We start from the raw sequence: 23,295 nt of genomic DNA on the forward strand, positions 1-23,295 counted from the left end.
ATAAGAAAAATCCCAAAATTCATACCTTTATTAGCCCAAAACAAAATGTCACAGGGGCTTTTCTAGCTCCTTTTCACTTCTCTGGGGCATAGAAGCAAATGAGGCATTTACAGAATACCAGCCTGTGCTTCAACTTTGCCTTAACAAAAACAAAAATGTGGGCTAGTCCTGCTGTAGGCAGCCCATCTTCCTTCCTCCCGCTCCCCCACCTTATGTAGTTGCACCATTATTAATGTAACCAAATTTCTCCCCCACACCACAACCATTGTAAGAACCATCTTGGAGTGTAAGAAGGAAAGGTTTGTACAGCTAGGGAATGTTCTCTCTGAGGGGAGTTTCTTCTCTGGTTAACCTTTAACAATTACAGACATTGCAACATAAATGAAATTCTGAAGAACGCAGGCAAAGCTTAAGCTCTCCATTGAAACATACCAAGATTTAAGCCTGCCTGGAAGTTACCTCATTTTGAAAATCCTTTCCTGAATTTCAGATGCCCGAAGGAATTTTCTGCTGAAAATTCTCCATACTGTTGTTTGACCCTGATGATGTTGTTTATTGTTTACTATTTGGGAGCAAAGAGCAGGCGGTGTGACAATTTCTGGCAGGAAACTGGTGCAGGACCTCAATCTGGATTAAGAGCTGGTTCTGGATTCAGACCCACAGCTGTTTTTCCTTCAAAATCAAAGTTTAAGCAGGATCTTCCTTTTTCAAAAAAAGTATGAATAATGTAAAGTGTGTTTTAGTCCTAATATTATTAGAGATGAAGATTATGAACTTATTTTCTTATTTATGGGAAGAAAATGAATGTGAACAGTTAAAATAAAAAGGAAAGGGAAGACACTGTTTTGTTGGGGTTTTTGAATTCAGGGAGTTTATCATATGATGCTAGTTTCCAGTGTTTTATTTGCACAAAAGCTCAAAACATAGCTCACTTAGAACTAGTAACCAACATTAGTATTGTGTCATCATTGATAGCTGGGAACCGAGACTACTGAACACTTGCTCTGCCTTTGGAAGTTGAATGTCTCAGGCCTGCTTACACACCATATCTTTAAAGCACATTCAAAGTGCATATCCACACACACACACACACACACACACACACACCCAAATCCTGGGAACTGTAGTTTGCTGAGGGTGCTGGGAATTGTAGTTCTGTGAGGGGTAAGCTACAGGATTCTTGGGGGGGGATATCCTTTAAAGCTATGATGTGTATGCATCTCAGGAGCTACATCCAGGGCCAAATTTAGTGGCTAGCTAACCAGTAGACTGCTGGGAAAGTCAGGCTCAGGGGATGCTTCTCACAGGCTCTCTACTCAGCTATTTACCGAAGACCTGGAACAAATAATTTCCTCTATATTCCAAGTTCAGGGGTGAGTGTAGATCCTTATGTAGCCAAAACTGCACAAGAGGGAGGCATCAGCGGGCTCTGGGAAATACCAAGGAAGTACACAAAAAATCTTTAGGGGGAAAATGTAAGGAGAGAACAACCCCAAGCCAGCCCAACAAGGACTGAGTATGCTCAGTGGCCACAGAATGCTGACTGAATATTGAGGGGTTGGGGATGGAAAACTACAGAAAAAGGGAATGGAATGAAATATCCCAGAAGAAGGCATGGCCAAGTTGCTTGAATACTGAACAGGATCACTCCACCACTCTGCAGCTTTTGTGGCAGATCCCACTAGTAGTATTAATAGCTCGTCTTCCCTTGTAAAGCTGGCAGCACTGACCTTTGTGGCCAGCGTTACATTCACAGTTGTTTAATTTTAATTTTAATTAATTAATTAATTAATTTTACATTCAGCAGTGCCTGTTTGAGAACCGGGTGCACATGCAAGCAATTGTAATCAGATAAATATATGCAATTATGATCAGATCATCTTATGTGACAGCTATAAATCATGCATGCAAATCATGTGTTAAAATGGAGGCTACATATGCAATACAAAATAAGGCATCCAAAGCTTGAACCAATGGAAAGAGGCACTGAAGATTTTTTTTGTGTGGTTGAGGACCATCCTTGGCTACACCAAGGAGACTATGAGCCAGCGGTCTCTTTTTATCCATCTTGGAAATGGGCCCAAGAGATAAAGATAAAGAAAATGTGTAATTGCTCTCAAATTACTGCATTAGGAAAACCACTTTACAGCTCTGTGCCTCAGTTTTCCTACTTGTCCAATGCCAGGTTCTTCATAAGCTCAACTGTCCGAACAGCAATGAGCAAGATCTTTTCATTCCCATCCCCAAATGCTCAGACAACATTGCAGCTAATCTGTAAAAGTGATGTGAATTCTCTGATGTTGTTGATGACAGGAACTAGACTGTGAATCAACACCTAGAATGGAAAGTGGAGAATGTCACACCTCCTTGACATATGAGGGCCAAATCTATTCCAAGTTACTTTCAATGAGGAGCTATTTTGGGAACTGTACTTCCCAGCTCAGTTCAAGGGAAGATCTGTTGGGAATTTCCACAGGATGCTGGCTGGCCAGGACTGAAGCCCCTGCTCTCTGCAGCAAAATAGGCTTGCCCTGGAAATAGAGCATTCTCACTAATGGTGCCCCTCTTGTCAAATTCTAAAGAAGTCCATGCAACAGTTCCATTTGAACTTTTAGTAAACCTGTCAAGGCTTTGGCTTTCCCCTTTTCCAGGCTTGTGGGGGGAGGGGACAAACAGCTACTTAATGCACTTTATTTAGTTGTTAATTTTATACTCTTTTTCTTGAATGTTTTGTCATTTGTTTGTAACTGAATTTGAATGGGTTGCTGTGTGTCATTGTTCTATGGCATAAGCTGTTCTGATAATAGAAAACCAGAGTATAAACTAAAACTAAATACATGTTTAAAAAAATGCAGCCAGCATCACCCCTTCTCTTCTATGGAGTATACCTTTTCTTTTTACATTTAAAAGAAAAGTGTGGGCAGTGGGGTTTCATGTAGTTGGGGGCTTCATTTAGCATCCCTAGATGTCTACCCTTACATTTCAATTGCCTGCCCACATATCCTGAGATGGCGTTCATGACCAGTGCAATCCTATCAGTATTGGCTGGTCAGCTCCTTGAAAGTGTGGACTAAAACCTGGAGAGGATTACACTGCCCCATTGACATGGAACCACCAGCCACCGCTGAATCCTATGGCTGTTTACTTCAAACTAAGTCCTATTGAATTAGGGACATAGGAAGCTAACTTATTCCAGGCCAGAACATTTGTCCATTGAGCTCAGTATCCTCTACTCTGTCTGGCAGTGGCTCTCCAAGGTCTTAGGCAGGGATCTTTCCTATCACTTGCTACCTGATCTTTTAAAACATATTTTAAATTGTTTTAGATGTTCTTAATGTTTTAAATATGCTTCATTTTTAATTCTATAGCTTTGCTAATTTTGCTGCCTTGTGCTCCTTTGGGAGGAAGAGCAGGATGGAAATTTAATAAATATTAATAACTGGAGATGCCATGAATTGAACCTGGGACCTTCTTTATCCAAAGCCACTGCTCTAACACTGTTCTATGGCCCCTCTCCATTACCTATGTTCAAGAAGACATACTCCCTTGCAAGTGTGCTTCACCTCACTTCAGAATGACATGTTCATAGGTGACAGGTAAATCTGATGGTAGCAAGCACTATTTTCCAGTTAAAATGGATGGCCTCTGAAATGTCCTTATTCTCCCCTCTATGTTCCTCCCTCCGTAATGAAGGGCACTTCACTCCTAAATAATAAATGTCACTGTGCAGGACAATGGGCAGAACTGCTGCTGACTCCCTTTCTCAAGGACAATGGCACAAAACAAACCTATTTCAACATAGATGCAAGACTCAGTAATCTGACAGAAACCTTTGGCCTTAAGGGGGAAATAACCAAAATCAACACTCAACAACCAACACATTTCAAAAAGTCTTACTGATGCTGTGTGTATTATTGCAGCATTGGGCACTTCAATTGGCCACTGGCTCCATCCTAGGATAGCAGCAGCATTCATATGTGCCTCTTAATAAGAGGCTACCCCTTGGCTACTACTCATGATGGCTCTTATTACCTTCAGTATCAGACACAGCCTATTAGTTGCTGGTGGAACAAGAGTAGGAGAGTGAGGTTGGGTTCATGTCCTGCTTGCAGGCTTCCCTGAGGCATCTAGCTGACCTCTCTGGGAACAGAATGCGAGTCTAGATGGACCATTAGTCTAATCTCTGGGCTCATTTGGGAGGAAGAGCAGGACTGACACTCAATAAAATCAATCAGCCCAGAAAGACTCTTTTTATATTCTTATTTTCTTTATGCATGTGTTTAACTGAACCAGCTTGGTACTCACAAATTACAAGTGTGAAAACCACACAAGATTTTTTTTCCTTAGGCAAAAGTGCCCAGAGCAAAGTGCCATCACTTACCTTATTGTTGTCTTACTTTTCATTATGTGTATGGTCCTTAAAACTGCTGTGGTTGGGCTCATATCCTGTTTGTCATCCATGCGCTATATGAGTTCCCAGTAAGGTCTGTTTGCTACCCTTGCTGTTTGAACAACCTGCTTCCATGGATGACAGAGAAAGAGGGGGGGTGATTTTGGGGCATATGAGGGTGGGGTTTGTCATAGGAGAGATTGTTCAGGGTGTTTGTTTTTTGGGATGCCTGAAAATTGTTTGTGTGACAAGGGCTTTGTACATCCCAGTGGCCTTATATTTTGATGTTGGTCTTCTGTTTTGAATTAGGACTTATCTTTTAGGAATGCAGCCTTGCACAGTTTCAAGGCACAGTCCTCCTGATCTTGGCACTGTGGATGACATACTGATCAGACAGACCCCCATAATTATTTCACTCTGATCTGCCCACTTGGGCTTCGTGCAAGACCATACACGCTTCAGCTAAAACAGTTGATGGTCATTGATAAAGGATGTTAGACATGTTTAAGTTAGGCTACGTGCACACTAGTTGTTTCGAAAGCAGCAAGACCATTTTGTCTGGCTGCAGTTTCAAACATATTTGCCCATGGCTGGACGCATTCCCCTTCCCCACTGCTGATGTCAGACCGTTTAGGACCACCCACAGCAAAGTGTTGAGCCAATCACTGTGTTTGCCTGAGCCTACAGCAAAGAGTTTCCATTGGACACACCTGGGGTGGCAACGGAGTTGATGGCCAATCAGTTGTGAAACTGACTTCAAGGTAAAACTTCAGAGCTTTCAGGGGGCAGAGTTTGACTAGTGTTGTGAGTCCTCAGGTTCAGAAAACAGAGGAGGAGAGACACTGAAGCCAACACAACCGCAAGGGTCTCTCTGCCCTTAAAGGATGTTAGACATGTTCATGGTGGATAAGGCTATCAATGGCTATATGCTATATTCAGGCTCAGAGGCAGCATGCCTCTGAATGCCAGTCACAGGGAAGCAATAGTGGGAGACAGCCATTGGTCGTGTGTCCTGTTTCTGGGCTTCCCAGAGAGATCTGGGTGGCCACTGTGTGAAACAGAATGCTGGATTAGATAAAACTTTAATCTAATCCAGCAGGGCTTTTCTTTTGTTCTTGAAACACCTAAATCATTTGCACTGGTGCAGAGAACAGACCTTCAGGCCATACTCCCTGGAAGCTACCCAGCTTGCCAGCTGGTTCCCCAACCCCAATGCTTTTTTTCTCTCTCTACTAACTCATGTTTACCTCTCAAGTGTGTATCTGAACGTCCCACAAGGGATGGGGAAAGAGAGGACGTTTCAGGGGGAAAGCAGCCAGGAGGGAGGGAGGGGGAGAGGGAGAGGGAGAAATTACTAATTGAAAATGTTGATCTGGTTCACTGTTCCTAGCCATACCACATTTTACACTGATAGGGATGTCTTTTAGACATGGCTCCTGGTAATATTTTATTTGTATGAAACCCCAAGAACCAGTTGCTAGATTACAGAAACATGAAAAGAGCTTGATCAAAACACTGGAGAGCCACTGCCATTCATGGTTAACAACACTTGACAGAATGGTCCATTAGCAGTGAAGGCTGGTCCTTTAGGACGAGAGCACTGCCCTACCAACCTCAACCTGCCCTCACCCAGCACCTACCTGCCGACCTTCTTACTCACAGTCAATCAGGGGAGTGGCTTTGCCTGTCATTGGCTCCACCTGCTGTTTGTCCCCCTGACTTCTGTAAGAAACAACGGTTCTAGAGAGATTCACAACAAGATTTTTAGTGAAGCAGCATTAACATGTTTATTATACGGTCTTGCAAGAACGGGTGTCCACCACAAGGGAGGCACACCCAAGTGACATTGGTACAGTTCTTTTATCCTATAGCCCAACGCTTTGGTTCCCTCCCCTGTTTCCTCGAGTACTCCAGGGTTTACAACCTATCCGTGCCGCCTATTCATGTCACATGAATCTCCGCCCCTGTTTACATCTCCCACTACTAACTTTGTGGATCCCCCATCCTCATATTTACTTTTATCCATATTTGGCATATCTCCTCCTCCCTTGGTATTCCCCTCCTTACATCAGTCTAAGAAAAAAAACCCTTCTGTTAATCAAGCGAAGCAGAATCTAAACACAAACATCTAAGCTGCCCCTGTGTTTCTGGTTCTTGTCTATTTTAGCTTGCCTTCTAGTTTCGCTGACTTCAAGCAAAAATCCCTTTCCGTCCTACTTAACTGTGTTCCTATGAAATTCTCTTTCTAGCAACTTAAAGCATTTTGCAAAAAGCAAAAAGTATTTTGTAAAAGCAAGCAATCTACACAAAGCCAAGAATAAAAAACATTTTGTAAAAGCAACATATTTTGTGTATATCACACTTCCGTCCTACCAGTCCCAATGAGCATCAGCCACCATTGACCATTCATCTGAGTCAGTATAGAGCTCATTATATATGCTTGTTTGGATTTAGGGTTGTAACCAGTGTTAGTCAACTCAGAGAAGACCCACTGCAATCAAAGGCCTTAAGATAAGCCATGCCCATTAATTTTAATGGAACTTCTCTAAGTAGGACTAAGAGTGAATACAACCCTTAAAATATAGTTGGATGTGGGATGAACCACAGCAATCAAGCTACATGTGATGTTATTCATATTTCATATATATGTATCAAGCATGTTGAATGCTGCCACTTTTATTTTGAAGCACAAGCAGGCACATGGGGCCACACTCCAGGATCACGCTCCTGATCTGGACAAATACCTGTGCAATTTACTGCAAACAGCTTCCTTCGGGGATAAATAGTAGCCAGGCAGAGTGATGGTTTGGTGGAAACCTGGTGCTGGGACCAATTTGGATCAGGACAGCAGCAGCAGATTGGTCCCATGCCTCTGTTTTTGCTTCATATAAGAGTGACAAGGTCAAGCCTATTTAAAAGAAGAAAAGAATGTAACATGCAGTTTGGCTTACCACAGAAACTGGTATACCTTAACCACAGCACTAACAGGACAAGCCAGGACTTGATCTCACATATCAGTTTTGCTTTATATCACTGGTATTTCTAGGTGTTTCCTACAGAGGGCACTGTTTTTCCATGTTTTTTTAAGAGAACTAGAATGAAATTTTGTATTGATTTCTCAATGTTTAGAGAAAAGAGAAAAATGACAATGAAATCTCAGAATTTCTCTCTTAAACTTCTTTTATTGTACCTACAAATCATATCAAAATATCTTCTATTTCTTTCCTACCTGGAAGATACTAAAAATATGAACAGAATATTTTCAGGGAACATCTGGTATTTGGGGCAACTTCTGTTTTTCATTAAACTATGGGTGATATCCAACTAAGTTATACCCAGAGTACATTCAGTTAAATCAGTGGATCTGCTGCTAGTATGACCAGATATCATTTTAGCATGTGTTTTTAAATTTGTGTATTTTTTTTTAATTTTTGTAATTGTTGTAAACCACCCAGAGAGCTTCGGCTATGGGGCGGTATACAAATGCAATAAATAAATATCACCCTATAATTCTATCATTAAAATTAGACCAGGATTCTTTAACATTGTTGGCCTACAGCTCCCATCATCCCCAGCAATTGGCCATGCTGGCTGAGACTGGTGGGAGCTGGAGTGATTGAGAGCATTGATCTTCAACTATAGGTCTCCCGATGTTGTTGGACTACAGTTCCCATGATCCCTGACCATTGACCATGCTGTCTGGAGATGATGGGTGTTGTAGTCCAACATTTGGGGACCCAAGGTTGAAGAACAGTGAATTAGACAACAGACTCGCACATACGACTCACCAAATTTGAAGCACACTTATCTCAAAGACTGTTCTTAGGGGTTACATTTCAAAAAATAAAGTTTGAAATGCTGATGTTGTGGTTTCTGGATTGAAGATTTTTCTTAGGAAAAGGACATCAAAACAATACTACATAGATCTACATTAACAAAAACAGTTTGTTGTAGTGCAAAGCAAGACAGATAATCAAATCCTTCTTCGGGGATGAGGTTACAACCGTGTAGTGAAATACAAGAGTTAAGATGCTCTTGAGTTCCCTACCAACTTCCCTTCTCATCTAATGGGCAAAGCCATCAAAATGCAGGGAAGCCGGCGGATGGGGGACTGGTGGAGAAGGAGCCGGTGGAAAGCTCCACGGGATCCTCCTCTCGCTCGGGAGGGGCCAGCCCAGCTGAACACCAGCTCTGTTGGGAGCCGCATGCATGAGCGGGCCAGGAGGAGCTGGCTCCAACAGGACTCCTGGGGAATAAGTGCTCCCCGTAGGCCGTGACAAGGAATAATTAAAAACATTTTACTGCGCCCGCAAGGCCGGTGGAGTTTGCAAGGGGATCGGGACTTGGGAGAGGGCTCTGAATGCAAGGAGATCTTGCATAAGTCCCCCACCCTGCAGCTCCTCCCCCACCATGCCCCCAGATTGCCCCATTTTTGGGGCTTCCGCCAGCTTCCATCAGCCCTCCATCTGCTGGGCTGGCTATCCTCGGCGGACCCCCGGCAACGCCGGCAGATTCCTAGCGGTACCACGGCTCAGCCACTGCAGCCCAGGCTCCGCGGCATACAACTCACCCCAGCCCAGCGGAAAGGTGAGTTGGACTGCGCCCTAAATCAGGTCAAAGCCTTCTACGTGTCTGTGGCGGCATTTGCTGTTTCCAGTTCATTTCCATATTGAATAATCTTATACCCTAATTCTTTATACGTTTCTTTTAGCAAGTATGTTTCCATTGTTGAGCTATTTCCAGCCTAGCAGTCACCAGTAAACAAATTAACTCCTTTTAAAAAGCAGGCCCAAATTGGGACAGCGTTCTGGATTTGGGAACATTTGACCATTTCCACATGCAAATTCAAACACACACACACTTGTTTTTGAGGAGATATACTTGGCAGGATGCCGTCCATTTCCTCTTACGTAGGACATTGAAACAAAAACATTGTTTGGTCATGAACCCAACAAACTTAGTCACCGATTAATTCATTTTTTCAACAAATCCCGACAATGCTTCTTCAACAAATCTAACCTTTTACCCAGCTCCATCTCAACGCCACAAGAAAAAAAACAAAGATGAAGCCCCTTGTAAAATGATTTACAGTTACTTTACCCCACATTGTCCCGAGCGCTCTTCTACTCTCCCTCCCCCTTTTAACCCCACACGAAAGGTGAGAAATCCTTCCAGACGTCGGAATATATTTTTACGATGAGGGAGGGGGCAGGAAGAAACTCTGACTCAGCTACCTTGCTCTATCACCGGTCAACGGGCTACAGTCCTGCTTCTTCTGATTGGTTGCGAAGAGAGACCGCCTCTGCTTTTCATTGGTTTCTCATATTATCTATAAAGGTAGACTCCGCCGAAATACTCAGCTTAGCGTGCCAGAAGGGGAGAGGCTGCCGGCTGAGAGCCGTTTTGGATCTTTATTATTTTTAATTTTTTGCCGGCAAGACCTTGCCGGTGCGTTGAGCTGCACTTGACGTCGTCATGAGGGAGAGGAGAACTCCTCAGCCAGTGGTAGCCAGATGCAAGTTGGTTTTAGTCGGGGATGTACACTGTGGGAAGACTGCCATGTTGCAAGTGTTGGCCAAAGACTGCTACCCGGAGGTAAGTGGGAGTGAATGGGGATCGGGGCCTTAAGTTGCGGGAGGCACCTGGCTTGCCTTGGCCTTGCGGTTCGTGGACTGCGGTCGCTTTCTAGCTGAAGACGTTACAGTATATTCTGTAGAGAAAAAGCTCTGGCTGCCCATCTTTATTAAACAGGGAAATTTGTGCGTTTCGCTTTTTCCTTTCGGGAAGCGCAGAGCGGCTTCTTTGGAGGCTTTAAGGGAGCCCTCCATCCAGGCACTGATCCGGCGGAGATCTAGGCTGCAATCCAATACATGTCTACTTAAACGAAAGCTCCATTGGGTTCAATGGGACTTACTACCCGGTAAGTGTGTATTGGATTGGAGCCCTGCTTAGCTGCAGCAATGTAACGGTGTTACGTGCCTCCAGGGCGTTCGGGGGGGGGAGCTATTATGGGAAATTGCCTGTCAGACTCCTAGGCTCGTTAAAACCTGGAGGTTTTGCTTTGTGCACGGGTTCCCTCTGCTGCTGTCTTAACTGTGGCGCTGTCCGTCAGAGGGCTTGCTGTTTTTAGCGTGTTGCTGTCGTCTTAGCTATTTGTTTGTATGACGATCAATATGGCCTCCCCCCCCAGCCTTTTAGTGGCATTGGCTTGATATGTATAGCTGTGAACTAAACTGCTTTTGTCAATCACATGAGACTTTCAGAATGATGATGGGGCTGGGGGGAGTCATCTGGTGCTGATCTCACCACTGTCTCCACTTGGAGGTAGTGGGATTCTCCCCCCACTCTCCTTTGATGTCAGCAATGTTCTCCGGACAGAGCACAGCATTGTATTTTATAGCTCTTCCAACACCCAACACTATCCCAAAAAAGTTCTGCCTGATGCCCTTCCATGTCTTCTCTCCAGACATACGTGCCCACTGTTTTTGAGAACTATACAGCGTGCCTGGAGACAGAGGAGCAGCATGTGGAGCTCAGTTTGTGGGACACATCTGGTGAGCACCTTTTTCCCTTCTAGACTCTGCCTTGCTGTGTGAAGGACCAGCCTACACTCATCGGCTGCAATGCCATAAAGCATCTTGAGTAGAGGGCTAATTTGTGGAAATACAAATGCACCTGTTCTGAGTATTTATGGGCTATAGATGATGAAATTAGAATTTCTCAATGGTTCAGTGTGGGGAGAGGGCATTTTAATAACCATGTCTGTTCCTAGTGTTCATTTGCCCAGGGGACCTCTTGATCTCTCTTAGCTCTGGGTATAGGAGGATATAAGGCTGATAGGTGGGTGTGCATTAAATCCCTTCGTAAAGACCAGGAAAGGATCTGGCAAATAAATGACTTTGAAGCAAATATAAGATTACTTTGTATTTCAGAGGGGGTTTTTTGGGGGGGAGGATGCGTTATATACTGCGGTGCAGCTCTGAACTGAAAAAAGAGGACATCGAGCATTGGCATGCAGAGTGGATGGCTCCTCCAAGGAAGTGGGGGGGGGAGAGGAAGAACTGGGGAGGGTGGGAAAGGCAGAACTGGGGAGGGTGGGAAAGGCAAAGACTTTATCCTATTATAGAGTTGGCATCCTGACCCAAGGGAACCAAGACCCCATTTTTAAGGGGCACTGCCCTAAAAAGCAACTCATTTTGTGTGTTAAGATCAGAACAGTCGTAAGGATGTGCTTGTGTACAAGAAATCTTGTGTGAGACTCCTGTTAGAATGAGACTCTCCACTCCCCCAGGGTTGAAGAAAAAATGCAGTAATCGTCTCTTCCCTCCCCAAACTCCTGTTTGTTCCCACATCTTCTGGAGTATCTGGAGGCTGCTGAAAAATCCTTGCTTTTCCGTGTGCTCAGTTTTGACTCCATTCTTTATTCACCCCCCCCCCGGAATGCAGAGGGGAGATCTGTCCATTGTGTGTGTGTGTGTATGTGTGTTCAGGAGGAGGGGGGGTTCCCAGGGCAAGGGGCTTGGTGGCCTTTGCTAGTGAAATGGGGACAAAACGGCCACTCACAATAAGGGGATCTTAAACACATTGTGTGTGTGCATGGAGGGGTGTAGTGAAGTTACCTTAGCAACCAGGGATAAGGAATGGCTGCAGCATCCCCTCTTTTGAAGGGGGCCTGGGGGTGGGGGTCCCTGGCTATTTGGATCCCCCTTGTTGCCATGGCAATTGTGCTGGTGCAGGGAGCCAGGGGCTGCTTGCTATTCTGGGCACGCAGTGTCTGGGCTGCGGAAGCATTTTGGATGCTGCTGCTTCTGAGAGAAGGGGGCTGCGTGATCCTATTCTTCCACCCTCTTGCGTCTATGCAGCAGTTCCCCCCCTTCTTGCGTCCATAACATCTCTTGCACATATGCAACCCATTTTTCTCAACACTCACTGGTGAGAGATGTTGCTAAGCAACCCCTGTTCCTCCCTGTATGTTGCATTCCCCCCCCCAACCATTCCTGGAAAATAGGGGCCCTGCACCCCCTCCTCCCCTCAATATTACTTGTATGGGGTGGGAATGGGGGATGGCTTTGGCTATATAAACCCTGCTGAAGCTATTTCCTGAGAAGACAGTATTTAAAAGGCGGGGTGAAGAACTCAAGGGCTGCTTCCTTTTACTTTACCTATTCCTAAGGTGTGCCTAATTAATCCTAAAATAGGGCATCTTTATTCTAGGCTTATTTGAATTGGATGCCACTTTTTTGTGTGAAGTGGGGGAGAAGGTGTCCTGAACTGCTTCATGACTTTCTTATCTGCTTTCCACAGGATCCCCCTACTATGACAATGTGCGTCCCCTATGCTACAGTGATTCGGACGCAGTCCTGCTGTGCTTTGATGTCAGCCATCCTGAGACCATGGATAGTGCACTGAAGAAGGTGAGAGATGGGTTCTTGCCTACATGCTGAATGAGGAAGTGAGGCATCCTTGTCAGTGGTCCATACTTCGCATCAGAGCTTGTAAAAACTCCCAAGCGTCAAGGGGTAGTGACTTTGAGGGTGCAGTGCCACAGAAACTTGTAGAGCAAAGAGATGGCCATCTGGCCTCTTGGGCTGGATGCAGGCCCCCAATGCACTTGTATCTGGATATGGGTAACCCTTTTGTCAAAGTATGGTGCACAAGAGGAACCTGTTCCATGTTAATATTTATTCTGTTTTTAATTTTGCATGTAAATGTACATAGGTGTAAGCCATGTACACTAGTGTGCGTGTGCACAATATATATTTATCTATCTGTTCCACAACTTTGAAGCCCTTTCTGTTGGCAGGCCTGCTGCCAGGAGGCAGCCAGATTGGGCGCTGGCTGGGGACCCCTTCAGCTGGGTGGGTGTAGCTCCCGCTCCACAATCTGCACCAGCATCAGATCACAGAGTGGGAGCCACCCTCCCAGGCAACACATTCCATGCTGCTGGCGTGGGCTGGCTGTGCCACTTCCTGTGTCACTGCATCAGTGTGCTGTACGTGTATGCTTGCTGTCATCCAAGATGGCGGCGGGGGCATCAACATGCCCCCGCTGCCATCTTGGGTGATAGCAGGCAAGCACACACTAATGCAGCCGGGCCCATTTAAGCCCCCGGCAGTGGCAGTAGTGTCACCGCCGCCTTCAAGGGCCTGCTGCAGTCTGATGCCAGCCCTGTCTGTTGGAGCCAGCTTCACTATGGAGTCTGACCATTCTTTAGGAGACTTGCTGGTGCAGCAAAATACCTCTCGTTTCTCTTTCGACCACTGTCTGAAGAAGAGTGGCCTTCAAGAACACAGATTGTCTTGGGAACGAGTGGAACAATAGTTTGCAAGGACATACCATGTAACACAGAAATCTGTCTACCCAGTACTGTTTATATTGAATGGCAGCAGCTCTCCAGGATTTCAGACCAGGAGTCTTTCCCAGCCCTCCTTGGAGCTGCCAAGGATTGAACCTGGAGACTTCTGCATGCAAAGCAGATTCTCTTTCCACTCAGCTGTGACACTGCCTCAGGAATCGTACTGAACACAAAACAAATGTTCTGCCTAATCTCCTGTGTCCCCAGAGACGAAAGTGAATTGCCAGATCATATTTCTACTACTCCCTTTCATCCACTTAAACAAATGCATATCCTGTCTACCCTTAGAGGCCTCCAGCATCTGCACTTTCTATGTGCTATACAAAAAAATTAAAAATGGATAGTGCTACTCTTTCCTCAATCTCCAAAAAATCCTCCAGCGAGGAAGATTCTGTGGCATCCTTAAACTCCAGTTTCCCATCAGCCTAATATTTAAATAATAGCTCATAGTTCTCAATTTAATTTCTTGCCACTTTGAGCATTTATATTTAGAAAAATGTGTGTTCATAGTCCATGTATGTTTGTACATACCTGTCACTTAAAATCCACGAGTATTCTAAGCATTGGGGACAGTCCTGTAATTGAGTCTTATTAATGGTGAGCCATAAGAAGACAGATTCATTTCTAGCGGGTAAAGACAAATGCTGTTTTAGGCTGCGTTAACAAGTATAGTTTTCAAATCGCGTGAAATATCGATTCCCCTCTATTCGACACTGGTTAGGCCTCATCTTGAGTACTGCATCCAGTTCTGGACACCACACTTTAAGAAGGATGCCGACGAACAGGTTCTGAGGAGGGCAACAAGAGAACCTGAAACAAAGCCCTGTGAGGAGAGACTGAAAGACTGGGCATGTTTAGCCTTGAGAAGAGAAGACTGAGGGGAGATATGATAGTACTTGAAAGGTTGCCACACAGAGGAGGGCCAGGATCTCTTCTCGATCATCCCAGAGTGCAGGACATGGAATAATGGGCTCAAGTTGCAGGAAGCCAGATTATAACTGAATATCAGGAAAAACGTCCTAATTGATAGAGCAGTACAACAGTGGAACCAATTACCTAGGGAGGTGGAGGACTGTCCAACACTGGAGGCCTTCAAGAGGCAGCTGGACAGCCACCTGTCGGGTATGCTTTAATTTGGATTCCTGCATTGAGTAGGGGGTTGGATTTGATGGCCTTATAGGCCCCTTCCAACTCTACTATTCTATGATTTGGTGTAGGATGGATTAAAACATATTAAAAGCACAAATTCAGAGAAGACAATTGCCAAAAGGGTGTAGGATGGTTTCCCAGCATTGGGTGTCATTAAGGGGGGAAATCTGAACTGATCCACTTGTGCAAGAAGCTGCAATGTATACACTGCCTGATCGCTAGTGCTAAATGTACTATTATGTATCCTCCGTTAGAAATTGCATGTTTTTTATTCATAATCTGAGCTCCTACCTATCATGTTCAGGGCAAGAGAGGAGGACTTCAAAGGTTCTTGAAAGAGATTTGTCCTAAGATGTGGCCATATTAGTAACACCAAGCCAACTGACCTATATAATATGTCATCCTTTAAATTCTCTTCTAGTAGTAATTGAAATCTGCCTTTAGGATTAATCATGGCCCTAGAAAACTAATGTTCTAAGATCTGGGCCTACTTCTCCATTCTTATGTTTGCAAATACTCTGTAATTCTTGTCATGTGTAACTTGGCTTGGGAATAGAACTGTTGACAGTAATGAAAGCTATAGAGATTTCTTCCAGGTGTGTCCAGTCTATGGGGGGGGAGAGAGGGAGAGAGTGTGCATCCTTAAATTTTCATATAGAACTCTTTAACACTTTGTGCTTAACAATCTCATACCCTCTGCAGAAACAAAGCAATAGCAGCACCAAGTGTAGAATTTTCCCAGTCAGCAAAGCAGTTTTTTAAGTGAGCCCAGGAGGGCAGGACAGCTTGTATTGTGGTAGTGTGGTGACTTCTCTACCTGGGATACATGTTTGGAACCTTGGAATGTTAGGGGTTCAACTCACCTTCAGTATATTTCTTCCGTTCTAGTGGAAGACAGAAATCCTGGACTACTGTCCTAGCACCCGTGTGTTGCTGATTGGCTGCAAGACAGACCTGCGCACTGACCTCAGCACCCTGATGGAGCTGTCTCACCAAAAGCAAGCCCCTATCTCTTATGAACAGGTAAGGTCAGGGTGCTAGTCTGACTATCTAACCTGTAATGGAATTCCTTCCTCCAATCTGAACCCCTTCCTAGAAGGGCAGGTGTCATCACTTTTTGAATCCTCTGAGCTCAGGGTGTTACTTGCACCTGTTATGATGGCACAAATGATTAATTAAACAAAATCCCATGTCAAGCTCAAATTCCTTAAAGGAGGGGGACAACAAAAACCTCCCAAAGACTATCTTGCAAACTGGAACCAGCATTGTGTTCAACTCAAAAAGGCATTCTGAACACATCCTCTTAATTATTCTAATGAATCATATTACTTTAAAACCATAGACAATCATCTATGCAGTCTCAAAAGCCATAAGATGAACACTCCAATTGCATGATACAGTATACTACAAAACTTTCTTCAAAATCCACTAGGTTTATAGCCAATGAGCCTTTCTGCGAAGGCTTACTCCTACTAATAGTGGTTTTGATGAAAGGCATTTTGTACAGCTGAGCCATGTTGCAGCATTTGGATTTATAGCGTTTTGCTGTCTTGTACCTTTTGGGTATTGCCAATACTGTTGGAACTGTCCTGGGATGAACAAGCCACTGAGGGAACATGCCTCCTTAAGATGGATGCTTGTGGCCAACCATCTGCTGTGCATTTCATATGGGCAATTGTGCATTAGATTTTGCAACCATCCTGTAGCCAGGGCAAATGGGTCAGTTGCAACCAAAATACAGCTCAGCTGCCCTGAAGCTGCTTGGTGCTTTAGTGTTCAGCCAGAATCCCAAAGGGATAGAGAGGAAACAAGCCAGATCAAAAGGAAGTTTGCAACATTGGCGACTTGAGCTGAAACCACCAGGACTATTGCCTACCTCATTCTTATCTGTTAGCTTCCCAAAGAGGATTGCAGGCAAAATGTAAAGCATCCCCACCCCAAGCTCTTTTAGTCACTCTTGGTAGCTGCTCCACAGAGAGCCTGGTTACCATTATGCCAAAATGGGAGACAATAGTCAAGAAATCAGAAGAACACTAGGACTGGGGAGGGCAGGTGTGAGAGAACTAGAAAAGGTCCTCAAATGTAAAGATGTATCACTGAACACTAAAGTCAGGATCATTCAGACCATGGTATTCCCGATCTCTATGTATGGACGTGAAAGTTGGACAGTGAAAAAAGCGGATAAGAGAAAAATCAGCTCATTTGAAATGTGGTGTTGGAGGAGAGCTTTGTGGATACCATGGACTGTGAAAAAGACAAATAATTGGGTGTTAGAATAGATTAAACCAGAACTACCATTAGAAGCTAAAATGATGAAACGGGGGTTATCATACTTTGGATGCATCATGAGAAGACTTGATTCACTAGAAAAGACAATAATGCTGGGAAAAACAGAAGGGAGTAGAAAAAGAGGAAGGCCAAACAAGAGATGGATTGATTCCATAAAGGAAGCCACAGACCTGAACTTACAAGATCTGAACAGGGTGGTTCATGACAGATGCTATTGGAGGTCACTGATTCATAGGGTTGCCATAAGTCGTAGTTGACTTGAAGGCACATAACAACAACAAAACTACTGCAGCAGCTATTGTGGCTGATGCTCTCCCTCTGTGATGGTAAGAGCCACATATCCTGTTCCTGAGCTGCAGGGAATCTTCCAAAAGGCCCAGAAAGGGAGCAGTATGTCTGTCATTTCACAGAAAGGGGCTGAGGACTGTTGACTGAGTCTTCACTCTTGGAGGACTTAGGAAAATAGCTCCGGTAGAGATAGGACCTGGGGGAAATTCCATGTGGACACCCACACATTTTTTCCTCTGTCACGACTAAAGGCCTTGCCAGGAGGCCTGTAACATTGGGATGTGCTTAAAGCGTGCTTAGCGCCTTAATTCCCAAAACCTCATAGTGCCCCAGTTCACACATTGCTTAAACAACACTTAAAAAACAAACTGAAAAGTTCTTGCTCTGCTCCTCTCCTGCTCCTGCTTCTTCCAGGAAACAAGCCAGAGTCTAGCTTGTTGTGATGATGTCCAAGCCTGGGCTTGTGGTTTGTTTCTTTCCAAACCAACCATGAGCTGCATTCCCGGTTTGTACTTGGGTTACTCCTCATGGTTGGTTGGGTGAAACCAACCGTAAGCCTGGATTCAGATGATACTCCAGATTCTGGCTTGTTTCCTAGCGGAGCAAGAACCTGTCAGCAGCATCCATCAGCACAGCTCATGTTCACATCAAACCATAGTTTAATAGTTTATATAGTTATGCAAACCAGGCCAACATGCATGTCCTGATTTGGAGCGCTGGCTATGTTCCTCAGCCAGGTTCTCATGTCCTCTCTCTTTTTTTCCCCCTTTCCAGGGTTGTGCCACGGCCAAGCAACTTGGAGCAGAGACCTACCTGGAGTGTTCAGCCTTCACATCGGAGAAGAGCATCCACAGCATCTTCCGGACAGCAGCCTCCATCTGCCTGAGCAAGCCTGGCCCCCCGCCCCCCAAGAGCCCAGCCCGAAGCTTCCCTAAGAGACTCCTCCGCTTACCCAGTCGATCTGAGCTCATCTCTTCCACTTTTAAGAAGGAGAAAGCAAAAAGTTGCTCAGTCATGTAAAGGGCTGCCTGTTTCTGGGAGCAAGGGGTGGTGGCGGTGGAAGCATTGCGGACTCTGGGCCCTCCAGCTGGCCCTTCTGGGGGTGGGGAGGGGGGCTGCTTGGTGCGCATGGGCCAGGCCTAGAGAATCCCGGAGGATCCAGTTCCCCACTCCCCCACTGGCTTGAGCAAGCCTGCCATCCCTTTTGCATTGCAATGCTTCCCACCGTGCGACTGCTGTGTGCACTTCTTCCAGATAGATGTGAGGGAGCGGGGGAGTTTGGCTGGACTATGAGGGTGAAGGTTGGCCCAAGACCTGCCCTGCTCTGGAAAAGCCTTTGGGCCTTGGCATAGCAACATCTTGGACAGTAGTGGCTCTGGTGGCTGTTCCACGTAGATTGGAAGGATTCAGAAGAATCTACCCTGTTCTGAGGCACCGAAGATACTTTCATTTGGCCCTGATCATCTTCTCACATCTGCTGCTTGTCTCCATTGCCTGTGCAAAGCAGGCTGATTGAAGACCACCTCTCCCTTCTCCTTCTGCTCCCCTCCCAATCTGGCACCCTTCCTTTCACCCTCCTCCCTTTAAGAGAGGTGTTTGGGCACTCTCCTTCTCCCTCTGCAAATGGGGGTGGTGGAAGGGAGGCAGGAGTGACTGTTTTATAGACATTGTCTCTTTGTGTATGAGAAGGAAAGGAAATACTGGGGGGTGGAATCTGTTAAGTGTTCAGTGTTATTAAAAGAAAAAACTTATTTATTAATAAAAATATAACACAGATTAACAGCCTCATTCAAGGGCGTTTCTGATTTATTGGAGTACCTCTCTTGGGCTTTCCCAGTAGTAGAAGAAACTGAGAAATTTACCTGCAAATACCAAATGAAGGCAAACCGTTGGCTTTTCTCCTCATCCCCTAAAGCAGGAGCGTTGGACTCCCATCAGTCCTAGCCAGCATCACTAATGGTCAGGGCTTGATGATAGTTGTAGTTCATCAACATTTGAAGGGTCACAGATTTCCCACCACTTGTGCTAAGTGACCTGGAGCTCAGTACCTCTAGAAACACTTGGATCACCTATAACAGAGGTGGGGAACCTATGCCCCTCTAGATGTTATTGGACTTAGGACTCCCCATCAGCCCTGACCATGGCTGGGACTGATAGGAGCTGGCAGTCCAACAACCTCTGGAGGATCACAGATTCCCTATTCTTGGGCAACAGCTCAGTGGCTGTGCACTTTCCTTGTATGCAGTAGGGCCCAGCTACATTCCTCAGCATCTGCGCTTGAGTGGATCTCTAGTAGCAAGGCTAGAAGAAGGCCCCTTCCTAAGACCTCGGAGAATTGCTGCCAGTCGTTGTTGAACAGTATGGAATTATGGTGTTCAAAGGTTTTTGTGGCTGCCTTGATCTGAGCCTCCAGGACAGTTTCTCAAACCCTGCCAGGGTCAGTCTCCCTCAGTTGAGCAGAATACATTAATACATCAAATATACACACGATCCCTCTTTTCATATAGTGATCACAAATGGCCTCTGTGGCTTTTAGGCTGCTACTGCCTTGGTTTTACCTGCATCTGGTTGGAATTACCTATGTGGAATCTGAACTATTGTGTGGGTTGCACTAGGTATGTGCCAATGCCCCATGGAATTTGGAGGCTTGAGAACCCAGCCTGATGCAGTGCTAGTGTGCTGACAATACTGGAGGTCTGCTCAGATTCCAGGGGTTGGGGAGGAGAATCTGCTGCTGCAGCACTCCTGTCTTCCAAAATCCTGTATGCCTTTGCATTGCATTGCATAAGCATGGTGAAGATACGGCTTTAAACAGTGCATGAAGGTTTATCGCATGTGGTTTCCCAGGCAATCTCACCACCACCACCATTGTGTTGCTGGTGATGTTGTTATGTTAGGTGTGGTTGTGTTGCCAGATCACTTATTTTCATTACATCTATATACAATCTCAGCCCCTAGCAGCAGCAGCTATCAGGACTTCAGCGGCTAGCTATTGATGGCCAACTTGCCATTGGTTAAGCTCCAATATCTTCACATATCAGCTGTTAAAAATGTATTTTGACGCTCTAAATGAGAGCATATGTATCACTAGATGAGTGTTTTTCGAACTCTCATTTTAAGGAATCCTTCCCACACTGACATGTCTGTTAATACCCCTATCCATTGCAGTAGATAATGGGGCATGTTTTTTGGGCGGATGATTGGTTGGTCAAATCTGCCTCATTGCTGCCCTGCTTTAGTGCACTCGAGAACATACTCAATACTTTGTGATGATGTGTATTGCAGGAACAGATCAATTATGAACAAGCTGTCTTTCTAGGACAGCTTCTCTGCCACTATAGCTCTTTTGATCAGGGAATGCTACAGTTCCTGTAACAATTTTGATTCTCTTGCCTGACCGAGGCAATGAGCAATCTCCAAACAATTGCTTCATAACAAAGGCTAGCAGTAAGGCTGGACTGGAAGACAGCCAATGAATGCAACTAGAAAAATACCAGTTTCAAAAAAGCATGACCCTCATCCAGACTGGCTAAAGGTAATGTAAGGTGATACATGAGCAAGTCAATGCTGCCACCATCTACTTAGGCTGCGATGGCAGACCTTATGGCTCCCTTTCAAATACCAACTACTAAAACACACTTTAGTGATAAATGGCAGCTTTGTGCAGTGTTTCCCTGTAATGATGTTAAATGGTACAACTCCTCCCCTCCTACTAGTTAGCCAAGCCATCACCTTAACCTACATTGTAAGAAGCTTTGCCATGAGCTGGGCCTGAATTCTGTCTCCTTTCACTATGTCCAAATCTGGTTAGCAAAATACAGAATGGAAGTTTTAATTCTGTAGTTTCAAGTGGGATGGAGTGCCATGGGGAAGAAAAGGTTGTCAAATGATGCTTTTGGTACTCTACAGCCCAAATCAAGAATCTGCACCTTAGCTGGAAGGGGTCACTCTAGCAACTACCTGAGCCTGCTGCTGGAAGATAACTCAAAATGCTTGACAGTGTATGAGGGCAGCTGTTTTGCAGTGGCACACCTGTATTTTCTGTATTGCAAATGTGGCTCTCAGGAAGTGGACAGAAGTTTTACCAGAGTCTTCTCAATTCCAGCTTTCCTCATAAAAAGATGGAAAGATCCTAGTCCTCATGATGATGGACTTTACCCATTGACTGTTAAAAAGAAGCTGGGATTTAAACCTGTCCCTCCCAGGTCTACACCTATATTTACCTTTCCCTATTTGCTATCCAAGTCCCTTTTCCCTTTCTTCTACCACATTAAGACTGTAGTCACATGCACAAATAGGTGAGATTAAGTCATATTGAGCTCTATGGAATTTATTTCTGAACAGACATATATTGGCTTGCTCTGCATATCTACAATTAAAACACCTGACCACCAGAGGTACATTTGAATAGCTTGATGCAGAATTGTGTCTTGTAAATAAAATGTGTGTCATTTAATGATCATTATTGCTTAATCTTTACATATTTTGTTCTGTTTAGAGCAAGCTTTCCAAGAGTCTCTGGCAGGGAGAAAAATTCTCGACACCGAGAGCTAAAGAAGCCTGAAGTATTCCATGGGGCAGGGTTGGTACAGATCCTCTCTTTTGAGAGAGGGAGAAACGGTGACAGAAGGGAGGCTAGGCATCTCAACCCACCTCTATTGACCCAAGGTTTTTCCATAGTTATACTACACTATGCTGTAGACAGGTAGGGACTCACCACTGCACTGGACTTTACCCTCTTGGCAAACAGATGTCTACTATCACATCCGGCCTACTCATTCTCTCAGAGTTGCAGTGGCCATAGTGCAGGAGTACACCATGTCATGAAGAGAGGACTCACAACAGCAACTTCCACAGGTGTGTCCACTTAGGGTGGGTGGGTTGTCCTCTGTTACCAACCGAGGTGGAAGGGCTCTGGTTTATTTGCTTTTAACAGGGTATGAACTTTCTGGAGTACCTCCATCACTTGGGCCTAAAGCAGGAGCGAGGGAACCTATGCTCCTCTAGAAGTTGCTGGGCTACAACTCCCATCATCCCTGACTATTGGCTATGCTGGCTGGGTCTGGTGGGAGATGCAGTCCAACAACACCTGGAGGGTCACAGGTTCCAGCTCCTTGGCTTAAACTGAAACTATAAATTGAAAATATAGACAATGCAGGTCATTAATAATAACAATCATCATCTGCATTGTCTATACTTCCAATTGAAGGTTTCACTTTAAGCACATGAATTAACGAATGAATTACCCACCCTCTCCTGGGACCACCGCCTGAGTTTCTGAGGGTGGCAGAACTACCAAAATGGCCCCCTCTGCTCATCTCAACACCGGAGAGGGTCTATAGGAAAGGAGGCGGTCTTTCAGACATCTGGGGCCTGAGCGGTTTAGGGGTTTAAACACTAACATGAACACTTTCAATTGGACTTGGAAATGAACTAGCAAGCAATGCAGCTGTTTTGAAATGGGAGTTATAGGCGATCTAATTGGAACCCCAGATAGTAATCTCGCTGCTGCATTCTGGACCAATTTAAGTTTCCAAGTTGCAAGCAAGGAGAAGGTAATATAAAGAGTCAGAGGCTGTTTTCTTTTGCTCTACCAAGGAGTACAGGCAGAGATGATTCCCTGAGAGCATAGTTATCTAAATACAACCGTTCTCAATGTTCCACCCTGCATATACTCTAGTTCAGTCTTCACCAACCCGGTGCCCTCCAAATGTTTTGGACTGCTACTCTTAGCAGCAGAGGCTGATGGGAGCTACAGTCCAAACTCTCTGGAAGGCACCAGGTCGGCAAAAACTAAAGTAGAGATAACAAGAAACAAAACCAA

At 45.0% G+C, this 23,295-nt stretch overlaps 1 protein-coding gene and 1 long non-coding RNA gene across 2 annotated transcripts; one reads left to right on the forward strand and one right to left on the reverse strand.

Annotated features, from left to right (window-relative positions):
• Positions 1-823: 823 nt before the first annotated feature.
• On the reverse strand, positions 824-9,604 carry LOC133379473 (uncharacterized). The gene is made up of 5 exons (XR_009761183.1): positions 9,491-9,604; positions 7,135-7,298; positions 6,031-6,130; positions 4,382-4,515; positions 824-2,335 (listed from the first exon to the last, which is right to left on the reverse strand). It is a non-coding gene; the product is annotated as an uncharacterized LOC133379473 (long non-coding RNA).
• On the forward strand, positions 9,149-19,259 carry RND1 (Rho family GTPase 1). The gene is made up of 5 exons (XM_061614821.1): positions 9,149-9,985; positions 10,857-10,944; positions 12,695-12,804; positions 15,783-15,917; positions 18,246-19,259. The coding sequence occupies exons 1-5, from the start codon at positions 9,866-9,868 to the stop codon at positions 18,489-18,491; spliced, it is 699 nt and encodes a 232-aa protein (XP_061470805.1). The 5' UTR covers positions 9,149-9,865; the 3' UTR covers positions 18,492-19,259.
• Positions 19,260-23,295: the final 4,036 nt, after the last annotated feature.

The sequence above is a fragment of the Rhineura floridana genome, chromosome 3 (assembly GCF_030035675.1).
Source record: "Rhineura floridana isolate rRhiFlo1 chromosome 3, rRhiFlo1.hap2, whole genome shotgun sequence".
NCBI classification, from domain to species: domain Eukaryota; kingdom Metazoa; phylum Chordata; class Lepidosauria; order Squamata; family Rhineuridae; genus Rhineura; species Rhineura floridana.